Source organism: Phoxinus phoxinus, assembly GCF_949152265.1.
Source record: "Phoxinus phoxinus genome assembly, chromosome: 7".
Classification (NCBI taxonomy): Eukaryota; Metazoa; Chordata; class Actinopteri; order Cypriniformes; family Leuciscidae; genus Phoxinus; species Phoxinus phoxinus.
This window is the reverse complement of record NC_136882.1, coordinates 13,700,266-13,720,253: the sequence shown is the minus strand read 5'-3', so window position 1 is coordinate 13,720,253 and position 19,988 is coordinate 13,700,266. Positions and strand designations below refer to the sequence as shown.

The 19,988-nt window shown below is 39.6% G+C and overlaps 1 protein-coding gene across 1 annotated transcript in view; it reads left to right on the top strand.

Moving 5' to 3' along the window:
• The window catches only part of col4a2 (collagen, type IV, alpha 2), a 120,256-nt gene that overhangs the window by 64,715 nt on the left and 35,553 nt on the right, over positions 1-19,988 (top strand). Inside the window, exons 5-13 of the mRNA XM_079617760.1 lie at positions 15,751-15,885; positions 16,388-16,432; positions 16,680-16,796; positions 16,969-17,037; positions 17,126-17,161; positions 17,275-17,328; positions 19,532-19,567; positions 19,690-19,731; positions 19,832-19,900. Coding sequence (XP_079473886.1) covers positions 15,751-15,885; positions 16,388-16,432; positions 16,680-16,796; positions 16,969-17,037; positions 17,126-17,161; positions 17,275-17,328; positions 19,532-19,567; positions 19,690-19,731; positions 19,832-19,900 — 603 coding nt within the window. The remainder of the gene's footprint in view (positions 1-15,750; positions 15,886-16,387; positions 16,433-16,679; positions 16,797-16,968; positions 17,038-17,125; positions 17,162-17,274; positions 17,329-19,531; positions 19,568-19,689; positions 19,732-19,831; positions 19,901-19,988) is intronic.

Below are 19,988 nucleotides of genomic sequence, written 5' to 3'. Positions count from 1 at the left end.
ACACTTCTCATCCAGTCTTCGTCGAACCTTGAACTAGGAACCGACCTACTAACATTCTCTCTGTGATTCCCAGATTCTGACACTCATCTGTTCCAGTGTGATTCCACAGTATTCCAGCACAAAGACTTACCTTCTGCTTCTCTCCCAAAGACCCTGCGATTCCTCCTGGATACTCCCCGATTCTCCTGTGATCCTTCCCTGTGTTTCCCGGTTTGCACATCCAAGCTTATCTCTGCAAGATATCATCTCACTGTCATTCCTCTGCATATTATAACCTGCATCTGCCCGTTTCATCTGACGCTCACCTGCCATTCCCATATTAAAGCTTTCTGAATCCAACTTACCTTGTTGTCCTCGTGTATATCCTGACAGATGCGCTGTGATTGGTTGAGCGGATGTATCGCATTCTGCAGAGAAAGGAGATTGGCGTTTGTCGCGGTTTGGAAAGAAAGGGAGTAAACATGACAAAATAACACGGTGGATATCACATTTTACATAAAATTAAATATTGACTTTTCAATATCGACCAGATACAATACTGATTTTTGCGTTTACTCAATTAAAAAAAAAATGGCGTTTATCGCGTTTTGGAACCAAACTCTTCATATAGTTACAGTATAAAATAATCCCCCTCAAAAAGGAGATGAACCAACATTTGATAAATGTGCTAATGAAGAACTGTGTCTGTTGTGGCAAAAGTTGGACAAGAACAATAAACACAAGGTTCAGTTCAATCTGTGAGCATTCATGACACTACCTTTGACCCGTGACCCTTGGACTAAAGCTCCAAAGTGACTCAATTGGAATCAGATCCAGGAGGATTTTCCCATCATCCAAGCACACTGACCTGCACGTCCTGGCCTTAAGAATGTTTATTTGTTTGTGTTGTAGAGGGTCAAAGTCACTTTTTGGCCTTATTTCCCATCGTTTTTTTTGTTAAAGGGCTTTCCTGAATGCTCCCCATGGAGATTAAGCACTCAGAGCACATTTAAATTTATGCTCTTTTGGCCATTAATAGCAGAGATGCTTTCCATTTTTGTTCGTTCTGTTCTAATACAAGAATGACCCTCTAAATTACACATAAACAGCATCAGCAAAATATGTAACTGTAAAACATTCAGTGGTGGACTGTGAATTCATAATGCCGTGGGAACAGAGTTTCAATTGAGCTTTTTATTTTTTTTACTCAATGGACTCCCAAAGAGCTCAGCATGACTGTATTTGGGTCTGCATGTTTGTATATAAGTATGTACAGTTGTTGGCATGGCATTAACAGTGCACATACACACATAGATGCACATGGAGGTCTGGACTTCCTCATACTCTCTCTCTCTCTCTCTCTCTCTCTCTCTCTCTCTCTCTCTCTCTCTCTCTCTCTCTCTCTCTCTCTCTCTCTCACCCAGTCTGTCTTTGTGTCTGTGTTTACTGGCACCCATTAGGGGAAGTTGAGAGAATGAAGCTCACATTTACCTTTTAAAGCCTCTGCTGGGCAGAGATCCGGGTAAGTACCTCGCTGTACAGCCGGCTGAGGTCACTCTAAGGTTCACATCTTCATGAAATGTATTTGATCATGCTGAAATATGTTCTACCCTCAGCCAAAACATCTAACCAAAGTATTGTATCTGATTTGTTGAGTCAGATGTCTCCTCACTGTCATGACTTCACTAGCATGCTTCACATTACATGACCTGCCCACTGTTTACTTTATGGATCTTCACATCGCTAATGACGTTTTTCTTTATTAGATACCTCACTTCGGTGCTTAGTATCCAAATGACACGAGACTAACTGAGATGTCAAACAAATGAAAATTTATTTAAACAACAGTCCCAAGTCATTATACAGTAATTGCGTAAAGGCACACACAAGGATTTGCATCTTTTAAATGCCAAGTCTTCTGGCATCAGCTTCTCTCTTGTATAAATACATCCACAGTCACTGGACCTTCCCGATGATGGGAAACAGTGAGGGTTGGAAAAGAGGTAACTGGGATTGCAGACAAAAAAAAGACAGACTCAAATAGTGTAGAAAAAAATATTAAGTTTTTTTTTTTTCAGAGATGGATGACTGTACATTATTTAAACAGCACAAACATTCCTGATTATATTTGTGAAACAAGTACTAAATCATTGTTTTTCTGACTCTGCCTGCATCATAGCTTTACTCAAGTTTGAGACCTTGATAGAAAAAAAACAGCATTGCAAGGCCAATATAAACAAATATTCCACTCAGTAATAAACATTCTGTCATCATTTACTCACCTTCATGTCAGTCCAAACCAGTATGACATTACATTTTACATTGGTTTGCCATCTGGCATTAAAACTTCAGAAGCAGGTGAATATTTCCACCATCTACTGGACTGGGGTATGACAGGATTTGAAAGGACCTGAGGGTCACCTATTTTGGTGAACTACTTCATAGCTAGCTGTCAGAACATGAAGAATCATGAAGAACATGAAAAGTGTTAGTGGCGGATTTCTCTATTTAGCTGGTGAATTTTGTCAGGCCAGCCAGGTGATAATTTAGTTTAGTTGAATATGTGCGCTATTGCATGATGGACCTCTGTCAGTAACGTCACTTATAGAAGTGAAAACGCATTTGTAATATAAAAATGCGTGTTTAAAAATTCCCTCAGAGCACACAGCAAAACACATTGTCAAAATAGCACAACCCAATTTGTCTTGACCTTCAAATTTGCATGTTTTATTTGATCTATTACCCTCATTTTGGTTAGTATTTGGGTCATTTTCATATGTTAAGACACAATCAAATGAATTGCTGGATCCTTAAAACTCCCAATAGTGGCATGTCAATGACTCAACCCATGTCATCAAAATCTCACTATTGCCAGGCAACCAAAGTTGGCAACCTTGACATTTCTGCTCAGGTGTCTGATGGTTCAGTTTCCCAGTAGACGTAGTTCTGCTAAGCAAAAACAAATATTAGAGGGAACATTACAGACCACCCAACCCAGTCCTGCGAGACCCTCCGCACCTGCTCGAGTGATTCACGTTTAGCACATGATGATGATGTCACATGTGCTCTCATGATAGGTAGTATATTATTTTGGCAGTTAATTTTGTTCTGGTCCTGCCTTAGACTATGTGTGAAAACAAATAGACACCTGGAGTGCCGTCTTCTCATTCACTTTTATTGTAATCAGGATAAATGACTCATGTCCCCCAGACAGATGTTCTTAGTTTAAAAAAAACATCTAAAAGTGTATTAGCCTGTTAGCTCTAGATCAGTCTTGGGTGATTTTAAAGCAATGTTATGGGTTTAATATAAGCTGGACATTTCTGTGTACATGCTTGCTGTATTACTGTGATGAACTTTCAATAGAATTCTATGGGTCAAGGCAATGCACTGTTCTCTTTGTTTGTTTCCCACAGCCGTGTTGTGGCCTCAAAGAGCTCTTGTGGGTAATTTGATCCAGGACTGGGGCTGGATCTATCCACTACTGCTTGGATGTCTGCCTTGGAACATAGTATTACACAATCATACAAGTGGGCGAGGACATTGAAATGATCATGGATTGCTGCAAAATTCTCACCCTCTTTTGGGTTGGAATGTGTTTTGAAAACTTGTGGGAAAAGTCCACTAAAGAAAGTCTTGCAATTATCTTCAAACGTTCTCATTTTGTGTTCCACAAAAAAAAAAAAAATATATATATATATAACAGCATAAAGCTTTAGAACAAATGAGGGGGAGTATGTCATGAAAGATTTGTTTTTGGTGAACTATTCCTAGACCTTTCTGAACCTGCATTCCTACAGTAGTTCAGAGTGTATTCTTGATGCTCAGGCATTCGTCTGTGCTTCCTGCCTTTACTCTCCAGAGTGCTTCCTGTTTCCCGAGTCAACCTCTCAGACTAGAGCTACTGTTTGTAGCTGATTCAGAAACTCGTGACTTAGAGCTTACGTGCAGCTCTGTGATGCTGCATTTACTTGATCGAAATAGTAAAACTGTAATTTTGTGAAATATTATTAACATTTTAAATAACTGTTTTCTGTTTTAAAGAATTATAATTTATTCCTGTGGCAGCAAAGCTGTATTTTTAGCATCATTACTGCAGTCTTCAGTGTCACATGACCCTTCAGAAATCATTCTGATATGCTGATTTACTGCACAAGAAACATTTTTTTTTTTTATTAAATGTTGAATACATAGTGCTGCCTAATATTTTTTGTGAAATCCGTAATGCATTTTTTTTTCAGGATTGAATAGAAAGTTCAAATGAACAGCATTTATTTCAAATAGATATATTTTGTAACTTTTTGAATGTCTTTACTGTTACTATTGATTGATTTAATACAACCAGGCTGAATACAAATATTAATTTCTTTAAAAAAACATGTATACACTTTTTGGTTACACTTTATTTTGATAGTCCACGCTTTTCTACTAACTATACGTAACTTTTCAACTACATGTCAACTAACTCTCATTGGAGTATTAGTAGAGTGTAGACTGCCAGTGGACTGTTAGGTCATGGTTAGGTGTTAGGGTTAGGAGAATAAGTTGACATAGTTGCAAAGTTACTTATAGTTAGTAGAATGTCTAAAGTGCACTATCGAAATAAAGTGTTACCGTATTATTATTTTTTTACATGTATGAAAACAAAGAATGGCTGGTGCTGCTGGCGAACAGCTCTCTTTCGAATCGGCTTTGGCCGTGACTCTGGGGGACTTGGAGTTAAGCTCTTCTTTGAGAAAAGAACAAAGAACGGCACTGAAGTCATTCTTAAAAAAAAAAAGATGTGTTCGGAGTTTTGCCGACCGGATACGGCAAAAGTTTATATCAATTAGCTCCGCTAGTGGGAAAACGATCACTCAGCCACAACCGTTCGTTGCTCTGATTGGTTGTAGCCCTATCCTATGCAGAGGGAATTTGAAAGACAACCGTTTATCCCTCCCCTCGGATTGAGACATGCCAATGGTGAGTCCCCAGACCTAAGTTGCCAGGCTACTATTTCACATCACATCTGCTCTAAAGTCACTGTAGTTGCCCTATGAAGCCTAGTTTCATTTTTCATACTCTGAACAGCAGACCAAAAGAAAGACCCTGGGCATCATGTGGGACGGCTCACATGTTCTACAGCACCAGTTCCAGCTGTTTCCCCTCTTGCATCAACCACATGATGTACCACAGGGCTTTACTATAGTCCAGCGCATCGGCTGTAGCAATCAAAGATGAAAGCTAAAGCCATTTTAAGAGTTTGGGACATGACATTACCCATGTAATTCCCACATTAAATCTTGTTTTCAAAGAAATATAATGCTTTTTTTTTTTATAAGTAAAAAATAATAATTGTCTTTTTTCAAATTACATTATTTCTAAATTTCTAAAGGCAAGATTTAATATATTATGTAATTTTCCTTAATTGCAACGTTTGCATATTTAGATATTTATTTTATTATGGGGGGTTTTTTTGCAGGAAATTTTATATAAGTACTTTCAATATCCTGCCGTAATGCAGTGAATGAACACCAGAAAATGTTGTTTCTGACATAACTCAAGGTTTCAACTATGCATTTAAACATACAGTGTATCTTGTCAATAAGCCTGTATTATCCAGCTATGCATCTTGCTTACTTGCAGACAAATACATTAACATAAATGGCTTCCTCTTAATTTACTGCTATCCCAGATTGTTGGGTGATGAGGTAATGGAGGAGGTGAGGAGACACTTAACCCTTCAAATGTGGCATTACTGTTACACTCAGGGGGTTTGCATGGGAAACATGGAAAGTTCAAGGAATTAATTTAGTTAAGGCCAACAGGGTCAGCAGATTAAAACAGAATTTAAATTATAATTTTTCTTGGAGAGACATTGCAGAGAAATGAAAGGAATGACAAAACAAAAGACAGGAGATTTTATGCAGAGAGGAAGCAATGGTTTGGGGTAGAAGCAGAGGGTAAGAGAAACAGGAAATGATTCTTTAGGGCTCCACTCTGAACTGGAGAACCCTGGGAGAGTTTGACTCTCACCTGGCACACCCAAGAGCTGTCAGTGACTTGAACTAATGGCTAATCGCTTATTTCCTCCTCACACACATGTACACTTAGGGCCATGTCTGTTTGTATTTTTCTAAATATATTAAGGGCCATTCAGCTCCCCTCTCCAATTCCTCTGGTTTTCCTTTGTTTCCTTGGAGTTTTTAAACTTGTTTTGCCCTATTTCTGACTCTCGCTGAAGTTCGCTGATTTTAAACCAGCTTTAAAATAAAGATTTTGCCATCATTTACTCACACTCATGTCATTCTTAACACAAGACTTTTTATTCTTTTTGATATCTACTATGTTCTTTTTGTTGGTTTGCTTTTTGTTTTTCTTGACAACAAAATATGTTTTTTCTCCTGGCCACTCTTTTCCATATAATGAAAGTGAATATGGATTTATTTATTTTTTAAAGGTGCCAATGTGGTCTCCATATGACCTTTGCACTATAACCCAAATCTGCTAAAGCCTTGCGATAACATTGTCTACTGAACAAACGGATTTAACTTAAATTTAACTCATGATGCAACTAAAAGTACCATATTTAAGATATATTTTTCAAGTGAATTCACGATTTTACGTGAATAATGACTGTCTATATTCACACAACTTCAACTATTGTAAGTCTAAGTCTTCAGAAGATTTGGAGGACTGTACAGTGCGTGACAGCTACAGTCACATTCACTTCCATTATATGAAAAAAGGCAAACAGGTTATTCTTTAACATTTCACTGTTTGTGTTGCCAGAAAAGAAAAAAGAAAATCACAGGAGTTTGGAATGTCATCTGGGAGCATAAATACATTTGACAGAACAGACTTTTATTTTTGGTTAACTATTCCTATAAATGATGATTTTTGCCATCATTTTCTCACTAAACAGAGTAATTATTCATGTCAACTCTTGTTTTTGGTTTGTTGTCAGTTCTGAGTTGTGCCGCTCACTCCTCATTAGCATCTGCACTGGTAGGATGGGACAGGACAGAAATTAGTATTGATGAGTAATGACTATTCACAGTTGAAGGTTGAAGGACGTTTGATCCTAAAGCAATGCCAGATGATGGTAAAAAAAAAAAGAAACAAAAGTTCCACAGACTCTAAATCTACCTTTGTAGAGTTAATCAGAGACATTGGCTTCATCTGACTGTGTTAATGCTGGTGTGTGGAAGGTTATGGCTCCACCCAAACACACGCGTGTATGCTTTCACGCTAATCTGCGATTGATAGGACTTGGGCCAATAACCTTTTCAACTGATTGCATTTGCTGTGTAGTGTGCCAGGCATTGATCTCAGATTTAAGTACTGCAGACTGCCAGTGCTCATGCTTGTCTATCATCGGTACTGGCTCATTTCACCAAATGTACACTTTATAAAGAGCATTGCCAGTTCCATTACTGCCAAGGCCTCATGACATACAGTACATTTACCATTCAAAAATTATTAAATTATTGAGGTTGGTGAGATGTTTTTTATTGTTTTTGAAAGAAGTATCTTATGCTCACCAAGGCTGCATTTATTTGATCAAAAATACGGTAATATTGTGTGAATATTTAAATGAATGTATTTTAAATTGTAATTTATTCCAGTGGCGGCAAAGCTGTATTTTCAGCATCATTACTCCATGGTCCTTCAGAAACCAATATAACATGCTGATTTGATGCTCAAAAAAAAAAATTTTTTTGTAATTTTATAGATTTAGTTTTCATTTTAAATAAATTGTGTGAATTAAACAGCTCTTAAACATACTTTATCACTAGGAAAACAATCAAATAACCTATGAATTATGAAAGTATTATGTAATCGTTAAAGACATTTCTCCTGATATAGAACTTTTTTGGCATGTATAGGGCTCTTTAAAATTGAGTCAAAAACCCTAGGGTTCTAAATAGAACCCCAGTGAACTTTTTTGTTCTATGAGTGCCGTGAATACCTACGCATGAGTTTCAAGAGAGACCACTACTGAAAGATTGTTTTTATTTTTTTATGTTACTATTTTTTTGTAAGTTTGCTGGTTCTGTGGGGCACAGCAGGTTGGTTTTCCCCTGTTGAGCAGAACGGAAAATGGGTCAGGGAACCAGGAAGACACATAGTAGGGGACAGGACGTTTGATGGCCAGCAGGGAATTGACCTGGTTGCTGGTTACGGCCCAGGAAATAACAAATCTCATGTATTTGATCTTTTATACCTTAAAGGCTTTGCATCTGGGCACAAATACAAAGCTTTTTCTGAAGGGAAAAAAAAGGTTGTGGCCATGGAGTAATGTTATTTTAGTCAACTTTGTTATATTTTTATTGACTGTGACTTGCAGATAGACTAAGCCCAGATACGTTAATGCTTTATTTAGCTAAAAACAGATAATGTGTCTGCACAAAGCATATCAAGGACATGTAAGGGTGAAAACATGCCCTGGAGGGCAACACAGGATGTTTATATTTACTTTAAAAAACAACAGTGATCATTTGATTTCCTGGGTCATTTGACATAGCTACCACATGTAAAAACAACAAATCATAGACTTTAATTGGAGGGTAGGACATAATATAATGGGCCATATATTTGCTGAATTTTGGGGATGTGCATAATATATTTGGCAGAAAGCGTCAAGTAAACATTTGGTTCTTGCGAAAGAAGGGATTTTTCTGGATAATACAACAGCTAAATAATGAGCCGCTTAAAACTCTATTGGCTACTGTAATGTCTACGTAAGGACATGTGGTGCATTGTATGGAGAACACTCTGGAATGTCAGTTACTTCTAGCCATAATCTCACTGTAAGGCTACGTTCACACTTAGCGTCTTTTTTGACAAAAAAAAGTTAACAACGGCGTTTTTTTAGCAAAAAAAAAAAAAACGCTGCGCGTTCGGTTACAAATAGCAGCCGAGCGCGTCTTTTGTTGCTATAACAACAGCTGCAACAGTAGTGTGCCCACACAGCCTCTTTGTGATGTATGTTATGATAGAGTTGTGTACTCATATCAAACAGCTCCTTGTGCTCCGAAACAAGGACGATTAGTTTTTCTACCGGCACCGTGTCCATTTTTCTTGTTGTTATGGAAACGACAGGTCTCGCTACTCGCTTGTCATTGGTCAGCTGTCAAAAAGGCGCTTGACGTAGGGCGTTCTTTTCAGAAAAGTTAAACTTTTTTCAACTTTAAAAGACGCTCTGAGCTGCAGAAAAAGACGCCGGCGGTGGCGTTTAAAAAAGCGCTCAGGACTTTTTTGAAAAAACGGTTTACTCCATAGGGTTCTAATGTAGAACAGACGCTGGCAGTTTGAAAAAAGACGCTAAGTGTGAACATAGCATAAGGCTGTAATTCACAGTGGAGTCTGAGTCTGAGACTATATATATATACTGTATATATATATATACATATATATATGTCATGAATTGCGTGGAAGCAAAGGCGGTAGTCGGATCTAAATGCAGCAGACTTTAATATACAAACTTGGGTAAACTCAGAACACAAAGATAGGCTACTCGAGGAGCGTGCATACATACAATAACTGACAAGGAACAAAAGAGCACACAGGGATTAAATACACAGCGGGGATGAGGGAACGAGACACAGCTAGGGCAAATGAGAACAACGAGAGGGACCAAACGAACTAACAAGGCAACACACCTGAAACAAGGGAACTAATAATTAACATGACTAGGGATACAATGAACAAGGCAGAGAAACAAGATACAAACTGAATGCAAAAACCAAAGACAGTGAAACCACAAACATGACAATAAACAAAACCGTTACATTATCCCCCCCTTCCATAAGGCGTGGCCTCACGCCGTATCAGAACACGACCTGGGCGGGAGGGGTGGGCGTCATGGAGTCCCAGACAGGGTAGTCAGGACCATAGACTCCATGACGGTACCGGTGAGTGGCGGAGCAGGACATGTAGGTGGCCACGGAGGACCAGGAAGTGCCGGTGGCCATGGCGGAGCGGGAAATGCCGGTGGCCACGGCGGTGCGGGACGTGCCGGTGGCCACGGCGGAGCAGGACGTGCCGGTGGCCACGGTGGAGCAGGACGTGCCGGTGGCCACGGTGGAGCAGGACGTGCCGGTGGCCACGGCGGAGCAGACTCAGACAGGGACCAGGGCAGGGCATACACAGAAGGGGATTGGAGCAAAGACAGTAGGGAAAAGCACCATGTCGACGTGGCCTTCATGGTCCCCACCGGACCCCTACTGCCCCCCCCCAAAAAGTTCTTGGGGAAATTAAAGCGAATAGCCTCCGGGCTGGCATAGGACTCTGGAACAGCCTCTTGGGCCTGAAGAGACATGGGCTTAGGGACAGCCTCCGGGCAGGCAACGGGCTCTGGGACGGCCTCCGGGCAGGCAACGGGCTCTGGGACGGCCTCCGGGCAGGCAACGGGCTCTGGGACGGCCTCCGGGCAGGCAACGGGCTCTGGGACGGCCTCTGGAACACGGAAAGGGCAGGAGACAGTCAGCTGGGAGGTGTGTGCTGTCCAGGCACGCAGGGCCATCATGGCATAAAAGGCACGGATAACTCTCTGGGCCATAGCTGGGCTGACAGAAGTAGCAGGTGGCTCACGAACGGTCTCTGGGCTGGTAGCAGGCTCTGGGGTAGTCTCTGGGCAGGAATTCACTGCTGTGTGGGTAGCCCAAACACACATAAGAGCAGCAACATATACAGACAGGGCAACCTCCTCTTCCCCAACAGGAGTGACAGGAAGAACAGACCGTACTTGCATGACCTCCAGACTTCGGGATTTGTAGGGGGTTCTCTTCCTCCTCCTACGTCGGCGAGGGGGCGCTGCAGAGAATGATGGTTCTGGATGGGCAGGGCTGGACTCAGACAACTGGGCAGGGCTGGACTCAGACAACTGGGCAGGGCTGGACTCAGACAACTGGGCAGGGCTGGACTCAGACAACTGGGCAGGGCTGGACTCAGACAACTGGGCAGGGCTGGACTCAGACAACTGGGCAGGGCTGGACTCAGACAACTGGGCAGGGCTGGACTCAGACAACTGGGCAGGGCTGGACTCAGACAACTGGGCAGGGCTGGACTCAGACAACTGGGCAGGGCTGACGCGAAGAGCGGGCTCGGCCGTGCAGACGCGATGAGCGGGCTCGGCAGTACGGATGCGGCGAGCGGGCTCGGACGCGATGAGCGGGCTCGGCTGTGCGGACGCGATGAGCGGGCTCGGCTGTGCGGATGCGGCGAGCGGGCTCGGCTGTGCAGACGCGATGAGCGGGCTCGGCTGTGCGGATGCGGCGAACGGGCTTCCTCAGTGCTCGGTTAGAAACTCTCTTAGGTGAACTGTGCTTGGGCTTCACTGAATGCACTGGTTTAGGACCACAGCTGATTTCCTCAGCGAGTCCTACAGTGAGTGACGAACCGCACACCCACAGCGCTCGGTCCAGGAACTGCACAAAAGAGAGGTGTTCCGCATCTAACAGAAGCATTGCGCCGAGCGTGTCGTCCATCCCACTCCAGAAATTATACTTGAGTGTTTCCTCACTCAAATTGGTCTCATGATAAAACTCTAGGTAAGCCCCCACGTAATCATCAAGCGACCGTCCATTCTGGTAGAATCCGTCTTCCATCATCATACCTCTTGCTTGGTTGTTCCCGGGTAGGCTACTAACTGCTAGATCCTGGTGTGGTCAGTTATTCTGTCATGAATTGCGTGGAAGCAAAGGCGGTAGTCGGATCTAAATGCAGCAGACTTTAATATACAAACTTGGGTAAACTCAGAACACAAAGATAGGCTACTCGAGGAGCGTGCATACATACAATAACTGACAAGGAACAAAAGAGCACACAGGGATTAAATACACAGAGGGGATGAGGGAACGAGACACAGCTGGGGCAAATGAGAACAACGAGAGGGACCAAACGAACTAACAAGGCAACACACCTGAAACAAGGGAACTAATAATTAACATGACTAGGGATACAATGAACAAGGCAGAGAAACAAGATACAAACTGAATGCAAAAACCAAAGACAGTGAAACCACAAACATGACAATAAACAAAACCGTTACAATATATATATATATATATATATATATATATATCACAGTCAGTCAGATGTTCAAGGTCTTTGGTCTTTGGATGATCTCAGCCCTGCTGAAAAATCTAGCATTGCTGGTCACCAACATAAGGTATGATTTGCATGTTGGTACCATCATGGGCTGCTGGTTTGCTGGGCCCCAGCATGGGAAGTGGGAATGCCTGACCAGCTACACCAGCTCAGTTTTGTTTTGAGAACAGCATTACTATGCGGATCCACCAGTACTATACCAGCTCTATAGCATAAACCAACATGGACCAATGTTGCCGGTTTATGCTTGATTTTTCAGCAGGGAAATCATGCTGAAGAACATGATCATCATTTTGACAAAAACTTGTGGAGTTCATTCAGCTTGAGCTGCTATAATTGAAGCATTGATTTACTTGTTTATTATTTCAAATTCTACAGCCTTTGTATCATGTCCATTTTTTACATTTTAGCATGTATTAACATGACCTGTATGTTAAATTAAATGTGTCATTTAAAAAAAGAAATTCAAATCAAGCCGTAATTTCAAGGTTTTTAGGCTCAGTATAGACATTCAACAAAATCTATCAGTCAAGTTCTTTTTCCATGACATTGAGACATTCCCCATGCCCAATTTATATGGTAATAAGTCGCAGATTTAAGAAATGTTGTTGTAAATGCTCCCTTGTGTATAAAAAAAAAGTAAAAAATTATTTGTAATAAATGATGTCTCATTTCCTGAGAGATGTTTCTAGAAGCACATTTTTCTACCATGGGAAATATCAACCACATTAACAAAGTGCCCCCGACACCTCATACTGTTACTATGACAGATACATTTGGTTCATAAATACAAATTCAGTTCTCACAGTTGCACACTTCATGATCAGCAAGTAAATTATTATTTTGACCAGATATAAATTAATAGATTTTGAAATTACAGATTACGAAAGCACACAAAAAAAGGGAAAAAAAAGAAGATAAAACGTTTATAATAAATACTGCCATTTTGATTTTATTGAGACTTTAACACGCAGTTAGAATCATTGGTTCACAATCAATAAGAAAACATTTATGAATCATATAATGCCTTAGTGGTCAGGCAGTGCGAAAAAACATAGTTTCATACTAGCTCAGCTTAAACAGTAGCCAGGCCTTATCTGTGAGGTCAGAGTACTTGACCACCAGAGCCACAGAACACCTCATGCACATGGCTCATCTCTGTTTGACTGATGAGACCTGAAGACCTCTATGTTGTGCACTGCACACTTCGTAAAAACCTAAAACTACAACGTATGTTCTTGGCTGTATTCTGGTACCTTTTTTGTTTTTAGTTAATCACTTTTGAACCTCTTCTCATTATCTGTCAGAATAGGTGTAATTTTATGAGTGGACAGGTGGCATGCCATTCGAAACACCGGCCCCTGCCATTTTAAAAAGTTGTGTAAACACACAGATTACATATACTTACTCTACAAACTAACTGTAACTAACTGTCAAACATGAACATGGAAAACAGCAACAACAACAAAAAAACAAGAAAACAAAGCAGTCCAGTCCAGAATGAAGTCCAGTTACTTCTCAATCTTTATGCTACGGTGCTGTTGACATTATTGAATGTTGTTGCTTAAATGATGTATGATGTTGCGCTTAAATGATGTATCTTCAAGGTTCCTACTGACTTTGGGAATGCAACCAGGAAAATGGTTTAGGGGAACATTTAGTTCTCAGGGGAACACCCTGGTGGCTAGTCCCTATAACTGAGTTCCTATAACTACTCAGTGTAAAATTTTGTGAGTGTGTACTAAGCTTTACGGAAGAGTGGAGAAACAACTTTGTGTTCACTGTAGACTATCTTAGACCTCCATACTTACCACGCAAAGCTCAATCAGTGACTTCATCAAGTCTCTTTCTCAAATAATCAGCACACTACCCAGATGCCGCTACTAATCTGAAATGTTTTTTTATGCCCTGGATGTGCTTTGTGTGAAGGACATACAGTACATAGCATTGTCTTTGATCAGACGGAGCCTTGCACTCTTAACAGGGCCTCAGATCAGTTGGCTGACTGTGGATTAGGGGCAAGGCAAGGGGTTTAAGTGTGCATGAGACTGCAGGGCGTCTGTTTATCAATATATCCCATCAGAGAAGTGCACAGTGTGTTCACTGGATTTAAGTTCTTACCCACACAAATCTCCAGACATGAAAACAAACACAATCTTGTTTCGTTGCCAATTTCCTTTTTTTTTTTTTTTTTACTGCACTGACAAATATAATTTGATCAAAATTAATTGCATTTGCAGTTTGCTTTTAGATTTGAAGCAGACAGATCTATAATAGGGCAGATTACAAATCACACATCTAATATCATAGTTCTACAGTTTGACTAATACATGTTTCAGTTCCTGAATGAATTCAGATCAAGATAAGGAGCAACACGTTTTAAACTAAAAACTCAACATGTGTGGGCCTACTCCACAATTTATCATACAGTCATATGTGTGGTGTTGAGAGCACTGGATGGCGATATTGAGCTTTACAATGTGTTAGTATCACCAGCAGGGTGGATTATTGTAATGGACTCCTCACTTGCATTCCCAAAAAGACCATAAGACAGTTGCAGCTCGTACAGAACGCTGCCGCCGGGATCCTGAGCAGAACCAGAAAATATGAACACATCACTCGGGTCTTTACACTGGCTCCCAATTACATTTAGGATTGACTTTAAAGTACTGGTATATTAATCATTTAATGGCCTAGGACCTCAATACATTGCAGATATGCTCACTGAATATAAACCCAACAGATCACTCAGATCACACACCCTGACAAAGGCATGTAAAGCCGCAACGCATAGGTGGATCTGTCACCAATTTTAATGTTTAAGCAAATTATCAATGAAATAAAGGCTTTTTTTACTTTTTTCAACTTATTTCGAGTGCCTTGGAGTTCCTAAGTTATTAGATCACTCAGATCATTAGGATCACATCAGCTAGAAATACCAAGGGTTCACTCTAAGCACGGCGAGTCCGCTTTTATGCCAGCCGCAGCTGGAACCAGCTTCCAGAAGAGATCAGGTGTGCTCCTACTGTAGTCACATTCAAATCCAGACTCAAAACACATCTGTTTAGCTTTGCATTTAATTAATGAGCACTGTGCCACTGTTCGTCTGACTGTTTACTGTATTTTATTTTTATTCTAAACTGTTTTAATTATTCTTATTTCTTTTGATTATTTTAATTTATTCTATGTAAAGCACTTTGAATTACCATTGTGTATGAAATGTGCTATATAAATAAACTTGTCTTGCCTTGCCTTGCCTAGTATATTTTGCCATCTAGTGGCCATCTTTTGAAATGTAAAATATGTCTGGGTTGTGTTCTAAATTAAATATACCGGTAGTTTACTTCCTAGTAGTGTGCACAGTTTACACGGTATACTTTGTACTATTAAAAAGGTGTGAAACAAAATGCATTATGCAACAATACCTTTTACTTAGTAGTATGCAACGTTACATTCTAGTGTTTAATGCATGTGAGAAACTTATTTGTGATCTTAAGTGTAAATTAGGTTTACACAACCTCACAACCTATATATACAGTATTTTTATTTTATTTTTTATTTTTTTATGATATAACTTGTATATTAGGTCCTATGTTCTAAAACTTCAAGATTGTTCCTTGTAAATGTACCTCTTATGTAATTTAAACTAATTGTGTTACCTCTGTATGTGAACTGCAGGGATTGCCTGGACCCCTTGGTCCCCAGGGCCACACAGGCCCTAATGGGCGACAAGGTGACACTGGTCTCCAGGGCTCTAAAGGAGAGAAGGGAGACCATGGCAAAGGAGGCATCATGGGTCCAAAAGGAAGTGTGGTGAGTCTCTGTGTCCTCCTGCTCTCTCTTTCTGCTTTTATGTAAGGACTTAGCTAAATGCTTTTTAAAATACAAAAGGTTTAGGAGTTTAAGCTGCCTTTTCACTCTCTTCGACATTCTGCAATATTGTCACTTTTCATCTCGTGGCAATTATGAACTTTCAAATTGATCGTGCAGAAGCTGTCACCCTCCATTTATTCACCATGGTAAAATGAATGAATATGTATATATATATATATATATGTTTAAGATCGAATGTACACTACAAGTGCACATTAAATTCAATTAAGGATACTTCTCTTTTTACCTTTTTTTTTCTTCAGTAAAATAAAAAATACTCTAAATGTCCATGATGATTAGTTGGTTTCTTCTTGGCCATTTTCGCCTTGTTGTACTTTTTCATGTCAAGTTTCACTCTTTAACTCGCTCTCAGAACTGCTCTTGAGTATGTTTTAAACAGAATGATAAAGTGAAATGCTAATGTCTCTGTGTCTTTCTTTAGGGAATGGTGGGGGTTCCAGGGTTTGATGGAGCAGATGGTGTTCCGGTAAGTATTTTGTTTATATCAACAATATTATGTTTAGATGTGTGAAGTGAAGCAGATTTGTATAAAATCATAAAGCAAGAGCAATATGACAAAAGACACTAATGGTCAATGAATGGATCCATTTATTAAAACTAATCATAGAAATAAACAAGCCTTCAAATATCATAAATACTTTTCCTTATACTTCTAAGTGCAGTTTTTATTGTGAGTTTTCTCCAATTCTGGGTCATTGATAATCTCTCATCAGGGCCACCCTGGTCCATCTGGGCCTCGTGGAAAACCAGGAGCTGATGGCTGTAATGGAACCCGGGGAGATTCAGGAACGCCGGGCCTTTCAGGATTCGATGCTGGACCTGGAACATCAGTATGAATGTTCATTTATTTGTGTGTCACAGAGTGAATTATTGAGACAGAATCTATTCATAACTCACACATGACCCAGCTAACCTATAATGATTTTATTTTATTCTCGCACTCTCTTTCAATTACTCTGTTTCTGTGTACTTGCCTATCTGTAACTTTTACCTTCTGTATAGGGTCGGCCAGGAATGAAGGGGGAGAAGGGTGACCCTTTGGAGCTGTGGGTTTATATGCAAAGATTCAAGGTAAGAGGAACTTTACTAATGCAGTATACATCAATGGATTTGGTTTAGGTTAAAAAAAAGCACTTTGTCGCTTTTTGTTGTATTACAGGGAGATCCAGGGCCACCAGGTGTTCCAGGATTTTTAGTAAGTTTGACTTTCGTTATTCATCTTGTGATATCAGAAAACTTGGCAATCGGGGATAAAAAGATGAAGGGATGGATGTTTTTTTTTTAAACAATCTAATTTCAATCTTACAGGGACCAACTGGTAACCCAGGGTACAGTGGACTGCCAGGATATCAAGGACCTTGGGTAAGTTAGTCATACCAGGGTTCGCAAAATTTCAAAATCGCTGGTAGCCCTTCGGGCAGAACCTCTTCAGATTCTTCAGGGCCAATCGCCAATCATTTTCTCGGGGGCCCGATAATTTTTTTATTTCTCTGATCTACATATGTGCATTTTAAGATATTTTGAAGGCCAAAAAAATTGGATAACAATAGCTTTAAAGCCATGTCACGCAGCTGATTATTTTTCTCTCCTCATCAGCATCACACTCTTTTTCTCTTTGTTTGTCTCTTCCCCTCATAAAGCTGAGCTTTGACTGATATAGGCTTTTCATTTTTGTCTGTCAGTGAAGAAAGTAAACTCAGGGTCAACTGATTTTCTCAGACACGTTAATTTACTGAAAGCTACCAGGAAAGCTAGGTAGCCTAACTAAGTTTATTAAATTCATTCACAATATGTACACATTCATTATTGATCTTATTCCTAATACAGGGCCGTAGACAGGGCTTTATAATCAAAGAGGTTCTAAATTTAAGGTTGTTAGGGGGTTCAAATTTTTTTATTTCTCTGATATGTGTATTTCAAGACATTTTAAGTCCAAAAAAAGTATAAGAAATAGCTTTAAAACATGTCAGTGGGCAATAGATTATTTGTCAATACCTGCTCTCACTTCTTATCCATCACTCTTTCTTTTTCTCTCAGTCTCCTCATCTTGCCCTGTCTCTTCCCCTCCTAAAGCTGAACTTTTTTAATTTACTGAAGGCTACAAATTGTACTATATTAATTCTCAACATGTAGCCTACACATTCATTATTAATCTTGTGCCTAACATGATGAAAACGGCTTTGTTAATGTTTCTTGTCCCCTTTAATATGACAGTAAACTAATTACATTACATGAGTCACATTATATAGGCCTATTTTCAATTAAAAATGGTGAAATTAGACAAAAGTATATTCGTTTGCTTGATTATTTTTCTCATTCGTTTAACATTTATGACCTAAAAAAACAGTCAAATATGAAATGTTTAGTTTAGCTACTTACATCTTATCGCACTTGACCGTAAACTGAAGCATCGAGTCCCTCTGCTTGAATTCGCGCTCAGCAGCTTCTGTATACATAAAGCCCGCCTACTTTGATTTGATTGGTCATCTCAAATATTCTGACATTGACGAGCAGTGACAGACCAATGAGGCTCAGATGAACATACACACACACACACACACACACCCTGTCCTCTGTTTCTGACGTGCGCTCTGTTCGGCGCCCATGCAGATTGAAGATGAAGAACACACTGAATCTGATTATAACAAGACTGAAGCGAACACTATTTCAGATAACCCGTCGGGCAGACCGGTTATGCATTTATAAAACACAATAGCCGATACGGTACCACTAGCGATTTTGCGAGCCCTGCATACAATAAAATTACTGTGTTTTTATTTGTAGGACTATTTGTATATTTGTTGTATTTGTTGTATTACATTGTCTGATTAAACCAGACAAAAAGGATCTGATAACACGAACGGTAGCGTGGAAGTAGCTTTTGTCACCACCGACCCAAGTTGGAATCTGCTTTTTTTCGTAACTAATTCTTCTCCTTTTTCTTATCACATATCAGCTAAAAAATATATTTTAATCAAAATGATATTTTAAAAGTGAAAATAAAGTGCCTAACAGGTATTTAATAGTGAGAATAAAGTGTTTAGTCGGTATTTAATTGGTCTATAATTGTAATTGGATGTGATGTCCCTGCGTGACGCGTGCAGCTCATATTACCACACTCAAAACCATGGCTTCCTTCCTGGACTTTCGAGGATATCTTTGCTGATCAACAGGTTCAATATGGTAGGATTAGGTGTAGATTTAAGGTATAGGGACAAGTAATGTCTCAATAAGTCAGCATCCATTTATGATTTCAATGAAAATAATCATATACACTGAAAATGTTGTTATTATTGCATACTGTTTTATAATACACTACAATAGACTGAGGTACAAAAAGTATCTGCCACTATTTGTACAGCATCTAACAACTATTTATGTTTATTGCAAAACTGCAAATAGCATCTACTATTTGCACTTAGTGCAAGGAAAGTACTGCTATTTTCACTTAGTTTAAATAGCATTTAGCATCTAGCATTAGCACTTAGCATCTGCCATAAAATGATACTGCTTGTTTTATTTCAAACCTACTATCTCTTCTTCTCATTGTATTATCTTTCTTCAGGGTCCCTCTGGTAGTAAAGGTGCTAAAGGACAAAAGGTAATAAAACACAATTTTAAAATTTACATTCAAACAGATATATTTTTTTGGGATCACAATTTAATTAAGTCACTTTGGTAAATGAACATCTATGTTAATGTACATGTGTCGCCTCTATACAGGGTGATAGCAGTAAACTATTAAAAGGATTCAAAGGAGAATCGGTAAGACAAATATTTAGTGTCAGATATCACAGTGTCAGACTAATATTATTTTGTTTAATCTGCACTGGTAACCCATCTGAATTTCATATGCTCACCTCAGGGGGACATTGGAGAGCCAGGCCCACCAGGAACTTACTCGCTGACAAGACCAAACATTACAGAATTTCAGGCAGGAAGAACATGATTTGAGTTTATTACAAATATTTATCTCGGGGGGAGAAAATTATATTGCTACTGTATTTTTCATCTTCTGTTAA